General features: G+C 36.6%; 3 protein-coding genes and 1 non-coding gene across 4 annotated transcripts; 3 read left to right on the top strand and 1 right to left on the bottom strand.

Annotated features, from left to right (window-relative positions):
- Positions 1–497: 497 nt before the first annotated feature.
- On the bottom strand, positions 498–4,555 carry LOC111783809 (TBC1 domain family member 15-like). The gene is made up of 12 exons (XM_023664649.1): positions 4,035–4,555; positions 3,854–3,949; positions 3,526–3,629; positions 3,021–3,184; positions 2,310–2,399; positions 2,032–2,154; positions 1,799–1,887; positions 1,573–1,678; positions 1,393–1,490; positions 1,044–1,298; positions 877–960; positions 498–799 (listed from the first exon to the last, which is right to left on the bottom strand). The coding sequence occupies exons 1-12, from the start codon at positions 4,122–4,124 to the stop codon at positions 785–787; spliced, it is 1,314 nt and encodes a 437-aa protein (XP_023520417.1). The 5' UTR covers positions 4,125–4,555; the 3' UTR covers positions 498–784.
- A 1,726-nt stretch (positions 4,556–6,281) lies between these two features.
- On the top strand, positions 6,282–7,157 carry LOC111783823 (early nodulin-like protein 3). Its single transcript, XM_023664664.1, has 2 exons — positions 6,282–6,498; positions 6,562–7,157. The coding sequence occupies exons 1-2, from the start codon at positions 6,312–6,314 to the stop codon at positions 6,975–6,977; spliced, it is 603 nt and encodes a 200-aa protein (XP_023520432.1). The 5' UTR covers positions 6,282–6,311; the 3' UTR covers positions 6,978–7,157.
- A 1,107-nt stretch (positions 7,158–8,264) lies between these two features.
- Positions 8,265–8,337, top strand: TRNAK-CUU. The gene has a single exon. It is a non-coding gene; the product is annotated as a tRNA-Lys (tRNA).
- A 6,085-nt stretch (positions 8,338–14,422) lies between these two features.
- On the top strand, positions 14,423–17,999 carry LOC111783844 (glucose-6-phosphate/phosphate translocator 2, chloroplastic-like). Its single transcript, XM_023664688.1, has 5 exons — positions 14,423–15,267; positions 15,538–15,763; positions 16,324–16,546; positions 17,485–17,698; positions 17,777–17,999. The coding sequence occupies exons 1-5, from the start codon at positions 14,752–14,754 to the stop codon at positions 17,786–17,788; spliced, it is 1,191 nt and encodes a 396-aa protein (XP_023520456.1). The 5' UTR covers positions 14,423–14,751; the 3' UTR covers positions 17,789–17,999.
- The last annotated feature ends 345 nt before the right edge of the window (positions 18,000–18,344 follow it).

The following is an 18,344-nucleotide window of genomic DNA, read 5'->3' as shown; positions in this document are numbered from 1 at the left end:
CCTATCCATAAGAGGGGATGTGTGACCATGTAGATTGACATAATAGTTGGCCAACACATAGTGGATCACCTTCCCAAAACTTATGTGACTTTATGGTTCTATGGGAAAGTCCACTAGCCAATCTTCCATGGATGTTATTGAAAATTAGTTCACCCTAGGATGAGATTATCGCCCAATAAACTTGTGAAGCCAGAAATGAGTGAACCACCTCCTTCGAACCCGAACCCATAATGTGTCCGTGAGTAAAACAAATTGAAAACTAAGAGAGAGATTGATTTACAAAACCCAATTCAACCCATATTGCCTTCATATATATATATATTTCCCTTTTTCAATGTCATAAGAGATATTTAAAGCAAATTTAAAACCCAATTCAAGATTCAAAGCATATCAAGAAAAGTTGTAAATAAAAAGATGAAGAATGAAAATAGAATTGAATCAAAACAACAATGAAGATGAATTGGAGAAGTTTAAGGTGATTTTGAACTCCGAAGAAAAAAGATTTAAAAAATAAATAATAAATTCATGAATTGCTGTGGGAATATTTCCCGTATACAAATGATATTTACGTCCGTATCCATCAATTTGTTACAAAGAATCATAGAAGAAAATGAACAATTACATACAACAAATTTGAAATGTGGGAATGTATAGAGCTGGTCAGAAAACTCGGATACTTCCACTTAATTCCGCCCACCTGTTCGTGCCAGACAAGTATACGATAATCTCTTGCCCCGATCAACTCGATCATCGGAGTAAGACATAGCTTCAGCTTTCTCTATGGCTATGGCTTCTTGGCCTGCACCACCACCACCAACAACAACAATGTTCTAACAACACAACACAACAGAACAAAACAAGACAATAAGTCATTACCTTTTTTAGATATTTCTTGTGAAGCTTCATTGCTCCAGTGCATGCTTTCTTGGCATCCAGATTTCCAGTCATGTCGTTCAATATCTATCACACAACAAGACGAGACAATAAGAAACCATCAATCCATTCGACTGGAATGCTTACAGCGAATACGACAAGTCTCGAACCTTCACAACATCGTCGAGACCCCGAGCTTCTGTAAGCAGCTTTGTGCTCTTATCTTTCAACACACTAGCAACAAGGAAAACAGAGATTGGAAGAGGAGCTTGTGAGTTCTTTGCTTTCAAGTTCTCCCTCTCGTATTTCCCGCATTGACGTATCGCTTTTGCTTTTCCTTTCGACCCATCGCCTTTATCACTGCACACATCAGGTTCTTCATACACTGTGAACTGATCAGGATCATATTCCAGTGCCCACATCATCTGTTGCAGCAACACCAAAAGTGTCAAATATTATGCCATTTTTTATGCCATCTTCACCCAACATAGCATCATCAATACAGATATAGAAACGTACCTCCCAGAGATACAAAGAATCGCAAAACGAAAACTCTCGACGAAACAAAACCATAAGCATCCTGAAAGCGAAAAGATAATCGCCACCACCAAGTGTCTCTGTGTTCATACAAACCAAACCACACATTCAATTGTTACATATTCAGCTCAAACTGTAATAATATAAGTCCATGAGCAATACCCAAGTGTTGATGGAGCTTTGGATCAATCACTTGCGTGATAGCAGCCAGATTACTGAGTTGAGTCTCCACACCGACAGAGCTATCCGTGCATCGGAAGTTCCCTCGCTTTATAATTTCAAAAATAATAATACTTCATCAGAATCTAAAAATGCAAATATATTTAAGACTATCTACGTAAAACAAGCAAACAAAGAACTTGATCGATTGATGAAGAAAGGTTAGTACCAATCTGCGCATCAAACGTTCAAAGCACCAAAACGCATCGCCTTCATCCTCGAGAAGCATTATCATGGGGGAACAAAGATCACTCATTCCTACTCAAAAATATTCATAAAGTCAGGTTTAAAACATGTACTTTCTCCAAAGAAATGGATAATTCCATGGCAGAGTTGTCAACCAATAATCTAGAGAACCTATCTCGTTTTTCAGAAGAGAAAGGCTTTAATGAAATTACGCACCTTGACAGTAGCCAACGTCTTTATCGATCCAAGCATAAACAGCAAGAATATCCCAAAGTTTCGACAAGTTTTCTTGCTTTTCATAGAACACCAATGTTCTGTCAGTCCGAACCACATCAAGACCTGGAATGAACATTTAAATACTGATCAGCTTAACTACAAACCGAGTTATGTCACAACAAGACCACTACTTGAAGTAGATGAAGCAAATAAGTATTAGAAGTGATGAAATTTGACCAATCTGTGAATGTATGTATGCAATTAAAGCTTCTACTAACCTATCTGATGTAAAGTAAGCATCCACTGAATTATTTTTGGATCAGTCACAGGTTCCATACTATTAGAGGAATTTGATTGTGAATTTGATTGTGGAACATTCCGATCAGCATCAGCATCAGCATTGGCATTGGCATCGGCATCAGCATTGGCATTGGCATTGGCATCGGCGTCGGCATCAGCATTGGCATCGGCATCGGCATCGGCATTGGTGTTGGCATCGGCATCGGCATCAGCAACAGCATCGGCAACAGCAACAGCATCGGCAACGGCATCAGCAACAGCAACAACATCGGTATCGGCAACAGCATCGGCATCGGCAACAGCAACAGCGTCCGCATCCGCATCGGCAACAGCATCAGCATCAGCATCAGCATCGGCATTGGCATCGGCATCAGCAACAGCACCCGCACCAGCATCAGCATCAGCTTCAGCATCAGTATCAGCATCAGCATCAGCTACAGCATCAGCATCGGCAACAGCATCAGCAACAGCAGCAACAGCATCGGCAACAGCAGCAACAGCATCGGCAACAGCAGCAACAGCATCGGCATCAGCATCAGCATTGGCAACAGCATCAGGATTGGCAACAGCATCAGCATCAGCATCAGGATTGGCAACAGTATCAGCATCAGCATCAGCATCAGTAACAGCATCAGAAACAGCATCGGAAACAGCATTGGAAACAGCATCCGCAACAGCAACGGCAGTATCTTGGGGTATAAGCGGACCACTCCCTGGATTTGTTTCCAAAAGTACAAGCGGGTCATGAATAGGCGTACCATCCTCTGTGATTACAGGAGCTGTGATGTATCTACCACTTCCAACGACAGGAAACATCTGTCGACAGTCTTCCTTAAACGTAGCATACTGTATCCTGCAAGTACAAAAGCTCACATCTAACCATTCGTGTAATTTAAAGAAGTCGTGCTACGACTTACTAGAAATTCTTAAATAATTGACAAGAAAACAACATGTTCCCATGAACGTATGGTCCACAAATAGTACAAGCTGCAAGGTACATTGGTTAGGATTTCATGATTACTTTATTACAAGCATTTGCCTATAACTCTCGGTTATAGGAAACTATAGAGAACGGTTTGAACTAAGTTATTCGAATGGCTCATCAGAGTCGCTTCGACGCTGAACTATGTAGATTATCAGCATCGAATTAGATTGAAATCAATTTAGTAACGTGAGAGAATTAAATAGGACTACCTTCGACGCTGGCGAATCTCTTCTCTTTCCTCATAGGTGCTGGTAGGATCATAACAACCAAGAAGAAACTCCCACACTTCTCCTCTGATTGAAGGATGGATCCCCTGTATTAGATGCAAATTTTGAAAAACAAGAACATTGTCATTAGACCTTTGATTATTGCTATCTCGATCGCATAGCTTCTTGAATATCCTAAACCTTCCCAAAGAACAAACCATTTTCATTATGGAATGATCACACAGTGATCAAAAGCAAATCAGTTACCAATCAGAAGATAAAGTTGAGCAAGAACTAAAAAACAGAATTGAACAATGAAATTTGAACGTACCCCACGATGAATGCGATTTAGAGTCTTCGCAATGTCCAGTTGGCCTTCGGGATTGAATGCTCCTTGCCATTTTCTTACACTCAAGGTCTTCCCAGCCTGCATCATGAAAAGGGAAGTTTAGAGTGTCCATGAAAACAACGATCCTAGAATTGAAGATAAAGAAAAGGAAAAGGAAAGAGACCCTGATCTTGAAGCGGGTTTTGGGAACATCGGTGCACTCAGGGCGAACCTCATAGAAAGAATCAGCAGGAGCTCCAGCGTCCCTCCACATTCCCTCAAGACACCAGAATCACAACCCAGAGATGATTAAAAGAGAAAAGCGATTAGAAAGCAAGAAATGCGGTGACCCCCAGAGATGATGAGACCCCAGAAGAGCAAAGAAAAGAAGAGGAAAAGGGAATAAAGGGGAAAAGGGGAAAGAAGGAAGAGCCAGAAGAGAAGAGAAGAGAAGAGAAGAGGAGGGGTCCGTGGGGGCGGGGGGTGTGAGGGCTGGGTGGCAGATCCAGCTCCAAATAAGCAGATTAAGAACCCAAAAATAAATACAGAGAAGAAGAAGAGGAAAAAGGGGCGAAGAAAAATGGAATGAAGAAATTAATGGATACGAAGAAATGGAAGTTGGGGGAATGGTTGAAAATGGAGAGGAACGAACCCTCTTCCTCATTTTGTCTTACTCTCTCAAATCAAACCGTTCATGTTTTTCGCACAAACCCACACACCATTCCCTTCCTCTAACAAATTTAACCTCCCGAATCCTTCGCCTTATTGTTTTTCTTTTTTCTTTTACGGGAAAAAATAAATTAGAAGAAAAGACAGAGAGAGCCTGGAGCCCACGACAATGGTAGCCCCCACATTCCACGCGGTCGTTGACTCAGTCCAAGTTAGAAGTGGACCAGAGTGGTTGACTTTGACCGCTCTACTTTGGACTTATGGATTGGGCCTCACACCAAAACAAATCCTCAAATGTCGAACAAATAACTCCAAAAGAAAAGGAGTCGAGCCTCCTCGAACGCATAGTCAAAAATGACTAAGACTCCAAAAGAAAAAGGAGTCGAGCCTCGATTAAAGGGAGGCGTATTTTGTTCGAGGGGTGGAGTTTTGTTTAAGTCAAGCAATGATTAAGGGGAGGCGTACTTTGTTCGAGGGGTGGAGTTTTATTCAAGTTAGGCAATTTATCTCTTCATGTTTTATGACAAGGTTTGTCATTCTCCTTAGTCAATTGATACGAGCTATGTCATGATCTCCTATTGAGGCTAAATATCGAGCTTTAGCCAACACACTTTGTATGCATATTGGTTGCACGAGCTATAATGTAACCGTTCATGTTTTTCTTCGCATCAAATTTTGCTAACACGACGTGTCAACAATGATTGGAGTTTCTATATAGAGAGTAAAGTAGGAACATTACATTAATATTTGATGTGATAAGTTTGTAATTGATTTCTTAAATCAACATTTCTAAGTTTGTCATTTTGTTTCCTTGTATGCTTTGAGAGATGTTGACTTTTTATCTTTCTTCACAACAAAGCAATTCTAAAGGGACATTAATCTATGTGTTACGCCTCTAATTACACACACTTTCCACGCTCGAAATTATTCAAAGTTTTCCCCATAACGATGAGAACGACCATGATCTTGTATTTGGATATATAGAGAGAGTATAGTTGTATTAGATTCTGTGTTATGAAACTCTGGGGAATTCGATCTTATACCCTTGTTGAAAAACAAAACTNTGGTAGCATTAATTAACAAACAAATAAAACTAGAATAAAAAAAAACTTGTGGTTCAAATCACTCCATAAAATACACTCGCCCGGACTACTTGAATGACTATAGCATGCAAATATGAACACTGTGATTATCGTCACGTCTCTAAGAGAGACATAAATGCGAGATACATAGATTCTATGTCAGTGAGCATACCAACAATAGACTTAAAAAGCACGACAATAATATAAATCATCTTATTAATCGTATTCATATACATATAAAAGTGTAAAACAATTATAATAGTAAAAACGCCAATCACCAAATATTACATCATTATACAATAGATGAAAATTTACATGTTTATGATAAGAACCATCAAAATTACTCAATTTATCCGTCTTTTCTTCCCGACGATCATCTTTTCAAAAGTTATATTTCTCTCAATCTTAAAACATACAATACTTCTTCCGATCTACGAATGACACAAAATGGATTGACTTAGAAACATAATCGAGAATAATCAAGTCTCGTAGCCTTAACCCAAAGGAGAAGACATGAATATTCTTGGAAATAGATTGAAGGGAAAGCATAATCCTACAACCCAAAGTTTAAAAGGGCAAAAGTATATGCTTGATTTGCAGCCAAAGCAAAAGAGAATAAACAAAAACCTCAAAACTTTGCCTATAAAAACCTGGTTTTGGGCTTCCCTTACCTTTTCAAACTTCGTGGTTTGCTTCTTTTTGCATATCAAATGGCTCACAACACCAATTTTGGGCATTTTGCACTGAAATTGATTGGATTATTGCTATTGGTTCAAAGGGTGGTTCATGGAGTTGAGTTTCAAGTGGGTGGATCAAAGGGTTTGTGGGGAGTTCCTAATGCTCATAGCTTTAACCAATGGGCTGAATCACAAAGATTCCAAATTGGAGACTCTTTAGGTAATTAATGTGTTGTTTTTGTTTGGTTTAGACCATTTTCATAAACTATGTGTTGTGGTGCAGTGTTCAATTACCAAGGTGGCCAAGATTCAGTGCTATTAGTGAACCAAGATGACTACAACAATTGCCACACGGAGTCACCCATTAAGCACTTTTCTGATGCCCACACCGTGATCAAGTTTGAAAAATCTGGCCCTCATTACTTCATAAGTGGTATCAAGGACAATTGCCTTAAGAATGAGAAGTTGGTGGTTATTGTGTTGGCTGATAGAACCAAGCAATACTCTTCTCCACCCCCGGCTCCCGACGCCGGTGAAGGCTCTTCTAAGCCTCCTGAAGCGTCGGTCGAGATGAACCCGACCCCGTCTCCGATCTCTGAGGAACCACCAGCTAATGGTGCGATGTCTTCTACTTCGCCTATTGTCACCTTCTTGGGGTTGAGTGGAGTGTTTGCAACTTCAATGGCTCTTGTTTTGTGATTTTATGTTGTAATTTGATGGTGGGGGGTTTTATTTTATGATTGGTTTGCATTATTATGGTAGGTGGGTGGATTGTTTGTTCTGGTTCATCTTTAAGTAATAACCTAAAGGGACTATTATATGGACAATGTTAGGTGCCTTATCCTAGTAGCATTATTGATATCACCTACTTTTATTTGTAATTGTTACAAATCAATTTAACCTAAATGGTTCACAATAAATTTGTATGCGTTAATTTGTTATTTGAAAATATTAATATTTCAGAAGATGATTATATGTAACTTAATCTTAATGGTAGTGAATTATGTGCCCTCGCTTATAAGGGTTAAAATGACTTTTGAGCTTATTCAATATGTCTACGATCTTGGAGACTTTACCAAATAGAGAATTGAAAACACAATTTTACGAGATGGAATTCACTCATCCCTCATATAAAATAAGTAGATGAGTAATTTCCTAAGTGCTAGTTTCGAGACTTAAACAATGGGGTCGCACCCTTTCAGTGGCTCACAAGGAATTAGTTTATAGTTAGATTAAAAACAAGTTGTTCATTAAAGAATCGATTATATTTAAGGTATAAGATTTAATTACCTAAATAAAACATATTTTTGATCCAATTGTAATTATAAACCATTCATGAAAAATTGAGTTCTTTATAATGATTATATCAATTGACAACTCATTGTAACGACCCATATCTCAATAAGCTTGAGCCACAAATCATCACTTAACTGATATGTAATATTTAAAAATACGTAATAATTTAAAACTTTTTATAAAAAGTGCACATTTAATTTAAATGGAATAAATACAACAAAATATTTAAAGTACTACCTAATAGAGTTTACAAAATAATGGACAAATACAAAGTATTGAGTTAAGATAAATCATAAAATCTTCGAAACAAAGATATCAATCTATCTTGATCCCTAAAATCCCACAGTTCGTGCACGACATCGACTCAATTGCTCCGTTTAGGCTTCATTTGAAAAATAAAAATACTATAAATTTGTGACATCTCACGTTGGTTGGAGAAAGAACAAAACATTTTTTACAAGGGTATGAAAATCTCTCCCTATCTGACATATTTTAGAAATCTTGAGGGGAGTCCAAAAGCAGAAAAGCTTAAAAAGAACAATACCAGTTAGACCTTGAGTTGTTACGTAATCTTGGCGTGTAGTTTGCTTATTGTTTTTAGCTCATTTTTAAGTCTTATGTCATTGGTTGGTTGGCTCGTTCATTTATATTAATTATATAAATATAAAGACCTAGATTTTTATAAACAAAGCCCGTCTAGCTCAGTTGGTAGAGCGCAAGGCTCTTAACCTTGTGGTCGTGGGTTCGAACCCCACGGTGGGCGTGTTGACGAAAAAATTTTATTTTGATATTTTCTTAACACATTTATACAAAATCATAAGTAATTTAAATGACATAATTGAGAATGTGTTCTTTGTATATGATTTTTTAAATTTCAATTTATTCTTTAGATTATAATCTCAAATATAGAGATCATAATTTATTTTCAATTCATGTTTAATGGGATGAAATTAAAATTCAAATGTTGAATTTCAAATAAAATAAGATTTCAGAATTTTCTCAATAGTTATAACGGAAATAAATAAATAAAAACTCTTATTATTCATTAAATAAAAAAAACAACTATATAAAACATTAAAATACTAAATATGTAGATGGAATATAAAAATATAGATATGCACAATTACCCAGGTATATGGAAGAACTTTTTGTAATTAACTAATAAGAAGATAAATTTGTTACAAGAAAAAGAAACGAAAAAGCACGATACGAACAGTAGTAGCTTTGATAACCAAACTGAAAATGTCAATGTAGTCGAAATTAGGAACCTGAGTATTACCTTTGGCAACAAGACAAGCCTTGAAATGCTCGATAGATCCATCAGGCAAATATTTAATTCGAAACACCAATTTAGAGCCCACAATGTTGGTGTTGGCACGGCGATGAACCAAAATTCAAGTGTCATCTTGTTGTAAAGCTCTAATTTTCTCATCCATGGTAGCAAACCAGGTAGGATTCTTAATTAGTAGATTTGAATCTTTTTGGCGCAATGGATGCAAAAAGAGTATAAAGAAGTCCAGATGAGCCAAAAACACCAAGATTTGTTGGTTGGCGAGTATCGAAGATACTAGCTTGGCCCATGTGATCATAGGATGAGAGCCCAAAGAAGAAGAGAAAGCAACAACAGGTTCAATAGAGAGCAGATCAAAAGTCGAGGGTGGTAAAGAAGAACCTACCAGAGAAGTATTAATTTGCACATACTCATCCATAAGGTTAGAACAAATATCACACGGAGAGGAGATGGATCGAAGAATGTGCAGTGAATCAATAGGGCAAGAGATGAATCAATATGGTAAAGATATCGTTCCAATAAATTTAAAATATAAAGAGGTTGTATCTGTCAGCGACAGGAAGCGATATACAGGAGGAAGGTGAGTTTTTTCAAATTGAGCGTGGCTGTAATATATTATAATTAAAATTTTAAAAAACCGTTGGTAGAGCGCAAGGCTCTTAACCTTGTGGTCGTGGGTTCGAACCCCACGATGGGCGTTTTTATAAAATTCAAATAATTATTTAAATTATCCTCATAAAACAACATGCGCGTATTTAAGGAGTTTTTTTTTATATCAATGTAAAAGAAATATTAAACCAACCAAAATGAATATTAAATATAATCACGCCCTATACTAACCTAATGTCAAAGCCCTTTATCAATTGGTGCGCACTCGACTTCATCCTTTCAACTCACTTATGGCTATTTTTTTTGACAATCTACTCGTTTTGGACCATTCTTGAAGCGTTTTTAACTTAAATAGAGTTGAAAAAAAGTCTGGTTTGATTATCGTTTTAACCAATTAGAATTGTTTATCATTGTTTAGAGTAAATAATGTACTCACCGTTGGAATGTCTACAAGCTAGGTTGGATGAAATTGTTTGATGCATGAATAACATATATCTTATGATCCTATTTACGTGTTAATATGAGATTCAAATGAATTATATGAAGCATGCATGTTCTTTCATGTTTGATTATGATTGTTAAGTTGATATAACCATGTTTGCATCCGGTAAGATCAAATTATGATTGTTAAGTTGATGTAACCATGTTTGCATCCGGTAAGATACGATGATGTACCAAATATGATAAGCATGAATAAAATATGATAAATATATAGATGTACGTCTTCTACGAAATTTTAGTCATGATAATTATAGAAGTATTATATGCATTATCCCATTGTGTCATAATTTTTAATGGGGAATCACATGCATATTGTATGTCATATAATCATGGAATAGTTCTTCAACATGTTATGTACAGCCACGCTCACCATGATATTATTTGTGTTTCTTTCCTTTCCATTAGTTTTCGGCAACGTAAGTAGTTCATAGTTAGGTTTACGGGATATGCTTATAAGCCCACATAGCGGGTCCACATGCATGTGTGTGGACTGAACTATGTGTAGNTCATGAGTTTTAGGATCTTTTAGCCATGTTGTATATGAATGCATTTTTTCTAAGGTAACAGTGCATTCACTGCAAGCACATATTGTCCTCTTTGAGCTTTTCCTTTCGAGCTTCCTCTCAAGGCTTTAAAACCCGTTTGCTAGGAGAAAGTTTCCACACCCTTATAAATTATAAAGAGTGTTTTGTTCTCCTCCCCAACTAATATGAAACATCACACAACATATTATTATTTATTTCATGTTTTTAATCTTGCATAAGAAGTCATTGAAAATTCATTTATAGGGTTAGTTTTTTTCTGAATGAATAGTTGTTTTTTATCAAAATCGAGTAGAAAAGTTTGAATCAATTTGAAATGTTATATAATGATCTTTTACTTGGTAACAACTTGAAATTTTTTTACTGTATACATATCATGAACATTGAATGCGGAAATGCTTTATTTAAACTTTCATAAAACGTCATCTTAATCTTCAAACACATTCATGGACTCACGTGTTTCGAAAACACTTTTAAAAATGACACAACAAAAGATTAAACAAAATAAATAAACGTTTAAATTAAAAACATCATATTCTAGCCCAAGTCTAAGAAAATAAATACGACTACCCTATGCGTGTGTCATGGTCTCGAGTTGCGATGTCGTCGTCAGCCGTATAAGAATGTCTTGCCTTAACCTGAAATAGAGGTAGCACGTGGCTTGAGTATTTTACTCAGTAAGTGACCCCACTATCGGGGTTAAATGCAACATGCAAATGCAATGACGTGACCTATCATATTAGTCTCTTTTCCTACCACATTATTCTAATTGGCAGTTTTGATGTGTACCATATACTCTACATGCAGTCCATACGTGCGAGTATGGACTCACTAAACAGTTCACACACTGCTAGGCCCCTTTTCTTGTCTGGCGAGCCTACACTTGTAGCTCCTTATGCCGGACACTCATTAGAATTAGTAACCATCACGACAACATTATGTAAAACATAGTGATACTTCACCTGCCTAGTGGTGTAAGCGTTCATACCCTTATGATGGAATAGGGGTATCCCCAATGCATGAGCACATATAATGCATGAGATCCCAATATTTTTTCATTTTCATTATCATTTAATACAACTCTGCTCGCGTTCGGTACATATCATATCGTTTTTCATATCATTTCACATATCGTTCATCATTTATATCATATCGTTTTTTATATTTCATGTCATTCATATCATGATGTATACATACAATTTAAGAGACATAACATAACGTTCTATGCTTTTAACATAACATCTCCTCATATACATCTAATACCATAACATATCGTATTACAATATATCATATCATAAACATGTCAATTTATCACATATCTCGTACCATAACATATTTCAATATCGCTTTCATATCATACCACAACATATATATATATATATATATATATATATATATATATCGTTATTCACATGTCGTATCATAATCATATCATAGCGTAAACACTTCATGGTTATATCATTCCCTAACTTATCATAGCCTTAGCGTTCTTATACATATCATAGTCATATCGTTACAGGAACGTACCTTAGTCATATCGCCACAGGAACGTATTCTAACGTTATCGTTCTATCAATCTATCACAATCTCATCCCTTTCTACCCATAACCTAATCGTATTTTTTTTTTTATCAATCTCTCATATCCATAGCACTTTAATACGTAACCTAACTTTAACGTTTCATGAGCATATCTTCTTCTATCGTTACATTACGTTTTGTACATCCTTCTCGTATCCTATCTCAAACATATCATTGAACACATCGTATCATAAGTATTATCATATAATTCACATATTATAACATATCATAAACATATCATAAGTATATCGATCCACAGACAATTCACACATATCAATATATATGACACGTGTAAAACCACATGGCACGTGTCAACATCAAATATAACCATGTCAATAGTAAGACCACTTACTTGGATGACCTTACCGAAGTTCTATCTAACTCCAAATTAGCTTGCTTTCGTCCCTCGAATTCGTTCCCACTTATATCAAGGCACTTCACCCTGTTAAAGATGATCACCAAATTCCTTTCCGTTTTGTTAAGTATTTAACAAATTCTTAATTTTTTAATTTAGATTTAATATTTTTTAGATCTCCTATTTTATTTTCTCTCTCCTTTTTTTTTAGATTTTGGTTGTATTGATAAATATTCTTGGCCAATTTTTAATGATCGTTACTCTCATTTTCTTTACGTAATTTCTTTTTTTTTTCTTTTCTTTTAAATTCGTTTAGTAGTATGTTTTGGTTTTTTGTTTGTTTGTTTATTTATTATTATTTTTTTAAAATTTAATTTTTTTTATAATTATTTTTATTTGTATGTCACCATCGCACTTTGATGGCAGCGGACTTGCGATCGTGCAACACTCACTTCTCAGCAACAAGTGAGTTAAGTCTATTCATTCTTGCGTCGCCTACGGCCAAGCGATGTATACTTGAGCCTCTGGCCCCAGTTCAAGAAGAAAGTTTTAGAAAAACGAGGCAGAGAGATTTCGAAAGAGCGTTTTGAAAACAAGATTTGAGAAATTGAAATTAGTGTTATATGAGAATGTAAGCAAAAGACAACAACAACGGCTTACTGCATATAACTATCGGGTAGGGAGAAGTTTAGTGTATATAACCATGAAAGAAATAGTAATGATTCATATAAATCACTTAATGGTAAACTTATACAAACAAAAGTAGCTATTATGCCCTTTTTTGATGAAGCATAAAGTCCTACCGTTTCATCGACCAATAAGGTTATCAAATGAATTGTAATGACAGTTGAAAGGACCGAAAAAGATATATGAGTTAATATATGCTCTAAAGTTGAAAATATAATAATTTTTTTTTAAAAAAAGGTATCTCAATTCAATTATTTGAATTAACATCGGAGACGTGAATTAATTATATTATAGAAATTGTTTTATAATATAAAATGGCATGCCGCTACTTAAACTCGAACCAAGATGCTCTAGACAACTTCTCCCTACCCAATAGTTATATGTTGTAAGCAGTTGTTATTACCTTTTTTCTTACATCACACCTAACACCAATTTCAATCTTTCAAATCTTGCTTTCAAAACTCTCTTTCAAAATCTCTAGTTTTCTAAAACTTTCTTCTTAAACTGAGGCCAGAGGCTCGAGCATACGACGCTTGGCCGTAGGCGACGTAAGAACGAATTAGCTTAAATCACTCGTTGCTGGAAAGTGAGTGTCGCACAATCGCAAGTCTGCTACCATCAAAAGTGCAATTGTCCGCTACCATCAAGAACAAATTAATGTCCAACTTTTTTTTCGTCCTAGGCCGTGGTTTACTTCTATGCTTTTATTGATTTGGAGCTAAGTTCACTAGTCTCTAGTAAGTGTCTCTGGAAACTTATGCCTGTTGGTGAAGTTACAAAGGTTATACCTCTAAACCGGTCAAAAAATTTGATCAACTCAATTCAATTCATTTAGATTATAAATTTATTTGATTTTGGTTTGAATAAATAAAAAAACTTTATAGTCGGATTGGATATACCCTTCAAAATTTATTATTAATTTTAAAATATTTATTTTTAATATAATTATTTTTTATTATTTATTTCCTTATAAAAAAAATAATGTTACTTTTTTAAATATATATTGAAATGGAAGGTATATTTTAATTAAATATTTAAAACTAAATAGATATATTTTGTATGAATTAATATTTTATTTTTATAAAAAATTGAATAAATAACTCCATTTTTTTTTCTCTAAAGTTATATTTTGATTATGGAATAAACGTACACGAAAGTTTATAAACAATTTCAATTTCAAAAGCTAAAGAAAGGAGAAAAAAAAAAAAAAAAACAGATATAATTTGATTTGATTTTGGATCCTCACCGAATCGCCCAATTCCATGAAGAAAAAATGTTACATTTTGAAATGGATCAAAAGCCGCCACCCACCTTAATTTTTTAGAATATCGTTTGAAAATTTTCATTTGAATTCTCATTATCTTCCATGTTCTTATTCTATTAAAAAAATCTTCACTACCAATCCCAAAACTGTACAGATTCATTGAAACAATCACCAAATACACTCTGCTGCATCGGTGCCTTCCTTTTTAGACTTCCCCTTAGCTTACTTTCTACGATATTCCACCGTTTTTTCAACTCTTCATCTTCCTTCTCCCACCTACCCGCCTTCTACCATCGGTGCCTTCCTTTATTTTCATTATTAGAGCGATTAGAGCTCTTATTTTCCGATCATGATCTCTTCTTTCACTCAATCTGCAAAACCCATTCATGGGTCTCACGTCGTTCACCGCCGGAGCTCTCCGGCTTCAATCCGGCTGTTTTCTTGCCCACCTCCATTGCCGGCGCTAAAGCCCCAAGGCTTCGTTCTCTGTATGAAAAATGCCCTTCATATCTCTTCGGTTTCTAATTTCGGGCCACTGAGAACCCGGAAGAGTGATTTGGTTACGAGCAAAGCCTACGAGGCTGACCGATCGCACCCGATTGAGTCGAACGTTGAACTGACGGTAGCCGAAGCGCGAACAGAGGCGGCGAAGAAAGTGAAGATCGGACTCTATTTCGCTCTCTGGTGGGGTTTGAATGTCGTGTTCAACATTTACAACAAGAAGGTTTTGAATGCGTTTCAATATCCATGGCTAACCTCCACGCTTTCCCTCGCTGTTGGCTCTCTCATCATGTTAGTCTCTTGGATGACAAGGATCGCCGAGGCACCCACCACCGATTTTGAGTTCTGGAAATCTTTGTTCCCTGTAAGTTCTGTTCTTCTGGGTTGTGTTTGGAAGTTTTTGTTGGACTCTGATCATCATGTTGTTCTTGAATTTGATGAATACCCATTGTTTGTTAGGATTTGAGAAAGTTTAGGAAGTTTCTGTGATCATCATGTTGTTCTTGAATTTGATGAATACCCATTGTTTGTTGGAATTTGAGAAAGCTTAGGAAGTTTCTGTGATCATCATGTTGTTCTTGTATTTGATTGTTGTTTTGGAATGTTGTGTGTTCATGTTGATGATTTTGAATAGGTTGCTGTGGCCCATACGATTGGGCATGTAGCGGCCACCGTGAGCATGTCAAAGGTTGCTGTCTCATTCACTCATATCATCAAGAGTGGTGAGCCTGCATTTAGTGTATTGGTTTCAAGGTTCCTGTTGGGTGAGACTTTCCCTGTTCCTGTCTACCTCTCTCTTCTACCGATCATCGGCGGTTGCGCGCTTGCTGCCGTGACCGAGCTTAACTTCAACATGACTGGTAATTCAACTCTTACTTTTGTTCGATCACTATCACTACACTTCCATGTTGCACGACACTCCACAATAGTATGATATTGTCCACTTTGAGCATAAGCTTTCATGGTTTTGCTTTGAGCTTCCCCAAAAGGCCTGTACCAATGGAGATGTATTTCTTACTCATAAACCCATGATCATTCCCTAAATTAGCCAATGTGAGACTCCCTCCCAACAATCCTCAACCGTGTCTACGGTTGAGAAGTGTTGCGAGAGGAGTCTCACATCGACTAATCATGGGTCCATAAGTAAGGAATACATTGAAACAAGGCCTTTTGGGAAAACCAAAAGCAAAGCCACTTTGAGCTGGAGTGTCGTGATTTCTAACATCGGCTAGTAATCTTGCATAACGTTTCATGAACTTCTGCACTAAATCACATGTATTTAGTTCGATTTGTAAGTGGATACCGGAGATTGTTGTTACTTTTGAGAGAATTGGTTCGTGTATCATGTTCCCAAGGTGTTCTTAACGTTCTTGTTCCATATGATTGTTGAGAGAGCTGTTGGATGTGTTGACCTCTTCAGGATTCATGGGAGCCATGATATCAAACTTGGCATTTGTGTTCAGAAACATATTTTCCAAGAAAGGCATGAAGGGGAAGGCTGTTAGCGGGATGAACTACTACGCCTGTTTGTCTATTCTGTCCCTTTTGATTCTTACCCCATTTGCTATTGCTGTCGAAGGACCGCAGATGTGGGCTGCAGGATGGAAAACTGCTGTCTCTCAGAATGGACCTAACTTCGTTTGGTAAGCAGATTTTACTCTTAATTTTCTCCTATTTAACAGAGTTATCCTATGAACGTTACGTATACTCAACGATCTATGGGCATCGACAAACCTTACAAATCACAGGGTTGGTTAGAAAGGGGAACGAAGCATTCCTTATAAGGGTGTGGAAACCTCTTCCTAGCAGACACGTTTATAAAACCATGAGGCTGACGGCAATATGTAATGGGCCAAAGCGGACAATATCTGCTAGCGGTGGGCTTGAGTTGTTACAAATAGTATCAGAGCCAAACACTGGGCGGTGTGCCAACGAGGGCGCTAGACCTCCAAAGGGGGTGGATTGTGAGATCTCACGTTGGTTGGAGAGGAGAACGAAGCATTCCTTACAAGGGTGTGGAAACCTCTCCCTTATAAATGCGTTTTAAAACCGTAATGTTGACGACGATACGTAACAAGCCAAAGCGGACGATATTTGCTAATGGTGGCCTTGAGCTGTTACAAATGGTATGAGAGCCAGACATTAGGCAGTGTACTAGCTAGAGCTAGAATGCTAGGCCACCTAGGGGGTGGATTGTGAAATCCCACATTGGTTGGAGAGGAGAACGAAACATTCCTTTTAAGGGTGTGGAAACTTTTCTGTAATATACGCGTTTTAAAACCATGAGGCTAACGGTAATATGTAATCGGTCAAAGCGGACAATATCTGTTTGAGCCATTAGAATCGGTAATTTGACTTCTGCATTTCACTTTCTGCTAAAATATGTGTTCAGTGGGATGTCTTGGATCCAGTTAAAACTATGCGCCTGCTATCTCGATAACTCTGTTAACTCGAGTCCAACCGTCATCAATCCTGTGTGTAGTTTGCTGTTGTGAGCCTTGAAGAGCTCAAATCTTCATGGTTTCATATGAACATATCTCACTTTGGTTTTGAAAGTGTACTGTTTTTGTGTTAATGGTAGGTGGGTAGCAGCTCAAAGTGTGTTCTATCATCTCTATAACCAAGTATCCTACATGTCTCTGGACGAAATTTCTCCCTTGACATTCAGCATTGGTAACACCATGAAACGTATATCGGTCATAGTTTCTGCAATCATCATCTTCCGCACACCCATCCAACCCGTCAACGCTCTTGGAGCTGCGATCGCTGTTCTCGGGACCTTCTTATATTCACAGGTAACAGACCTCGTTCATCATTCAGTTGGTTATCTACTTGCCTTACGCCTTCAATCTCACTGAATCTTATCAATGCAGGCAAAACAATGAGAAGAAGACTCTTAGAACTTAAGTAATTATATCAAAAAGAGATCGGAGCAAAGCATTCGAGAAGTGTCGGGATTTTCGATATGGGAGCGAGGAGATTGATTCGAGTTTATCAGTTTTTGATGTTGTGTTTAATCATTGAGAGATGAACAAGTAGTGATTTTCTGTGCATCAAAGAAGGTCATACATGAATAAAGTGAGTTGGGAAGGTAAATTGTGTAATTCTTGACTAAAAGTTGCCTTAATATGAAATTAACACAAAAAATATAAAAATTAAAATTAATAAAGATTAGAAAATAATAAAAAATTTACATTAAACAAATTTTGTTCGATTCATGAATTTTTTACGTAGAACACTTATCTACATTTATAGTAGCTAAAATAATCTTTGTCGGTTTTAATTTGGTTCAAAAGAACTTTCAAAACGATTCAAACACTCTTTGAACACCTTGGAATAGACAAAGATGACATCTACTAATATGATAACAAATGTGTTTAGACACTCTTCGAATGTTCGTTGGGGGCGCATTCGTTTGACCAAAAGACATATCAATAAATT

The sequence above is a fragment of the Cucurbita pepo genome, unplaced genomic scaffold (assembly GCF_002806865.2).
Source record: "Cucurbita pepo subsp. pepo cultivar mu-cu-16 unplaced genomic scaffold, ASM280686v2 Cp4.1_scaffold000102, whole genome shotgun sequence".
Taxonomy (NCBI): Eukaryota; Viridiplantae; Streptophyta; class Magnoliopsida; order Cucurbitales; family Cucurbitaceae; genus Cucurbita; species Cucurbita pepo.
The sequence above is the reverse complement of the archived record's forward strand: the minus strand, read 5'-3'. Positions and strand labels throughout refer to the sequence as shown.

Excerpts from the sequence above, each read along its gene's own strand:
- LOC111783809 (XM_023664649.1), bottom strand. The coding sequence starts at position 4,124 with ATGTGGAGGGACGCTGGAGCTCCTGCTGATTCTTTCTATGAGGTTCGC. Across the intron at positions 1,679-1,798 it reads AACGTTTGATGCGCAGATTG|CGAGGGAACTTCCGATGCAC; the intron begins GTACTAACCTTT and ends GAAATTATAAAG. Across the intron at positions 1,299-1,392 it reads ATTCTTTGTATCTCTGGGAG|ATGATGTGGGCACTGGAATA; the intron begins GTACGTTTCTAT and ends TTGCTGCAACAG.
- LOC111783823 (XM_023664664.1), top strand. The coding sequence starts at position 6,312 with ATGGCTCACAACACCAATTTTGGGCATTTTGCACTGAAATTGATTGGA. Across the intron at positions 6,499-6,561 it reads CCAAATTGGAGACTCTTTAG|TGTTCAATTACCAAGGTGGC; the intron begins GTAATTAATGTG and ends GTTGTGGTGCAG.
- LOC111783844 (XM_023664688.1), top strand. The coding sequence starts at position 14,752 with ATGATCTCTTCTTTCACTCAATCTGCAAAACCCATTCATGGGTCTCAC. Across the intron at positions 15,764-16,323 it reads GCTTAACTTCAACATGACTG|GATTCATGGGAGCCATGATA; the intron begins GTAATTCAACTC and ends TGACCTCTTCAG. Across the intron at positions 16,547-17,484 it reads AATGGACCTAACTTCGTTTG|GTGGGTAGCAGCTCAAAGTG; the intron begins GTAAGCAGATTT and ends TGTTAATGGTAG.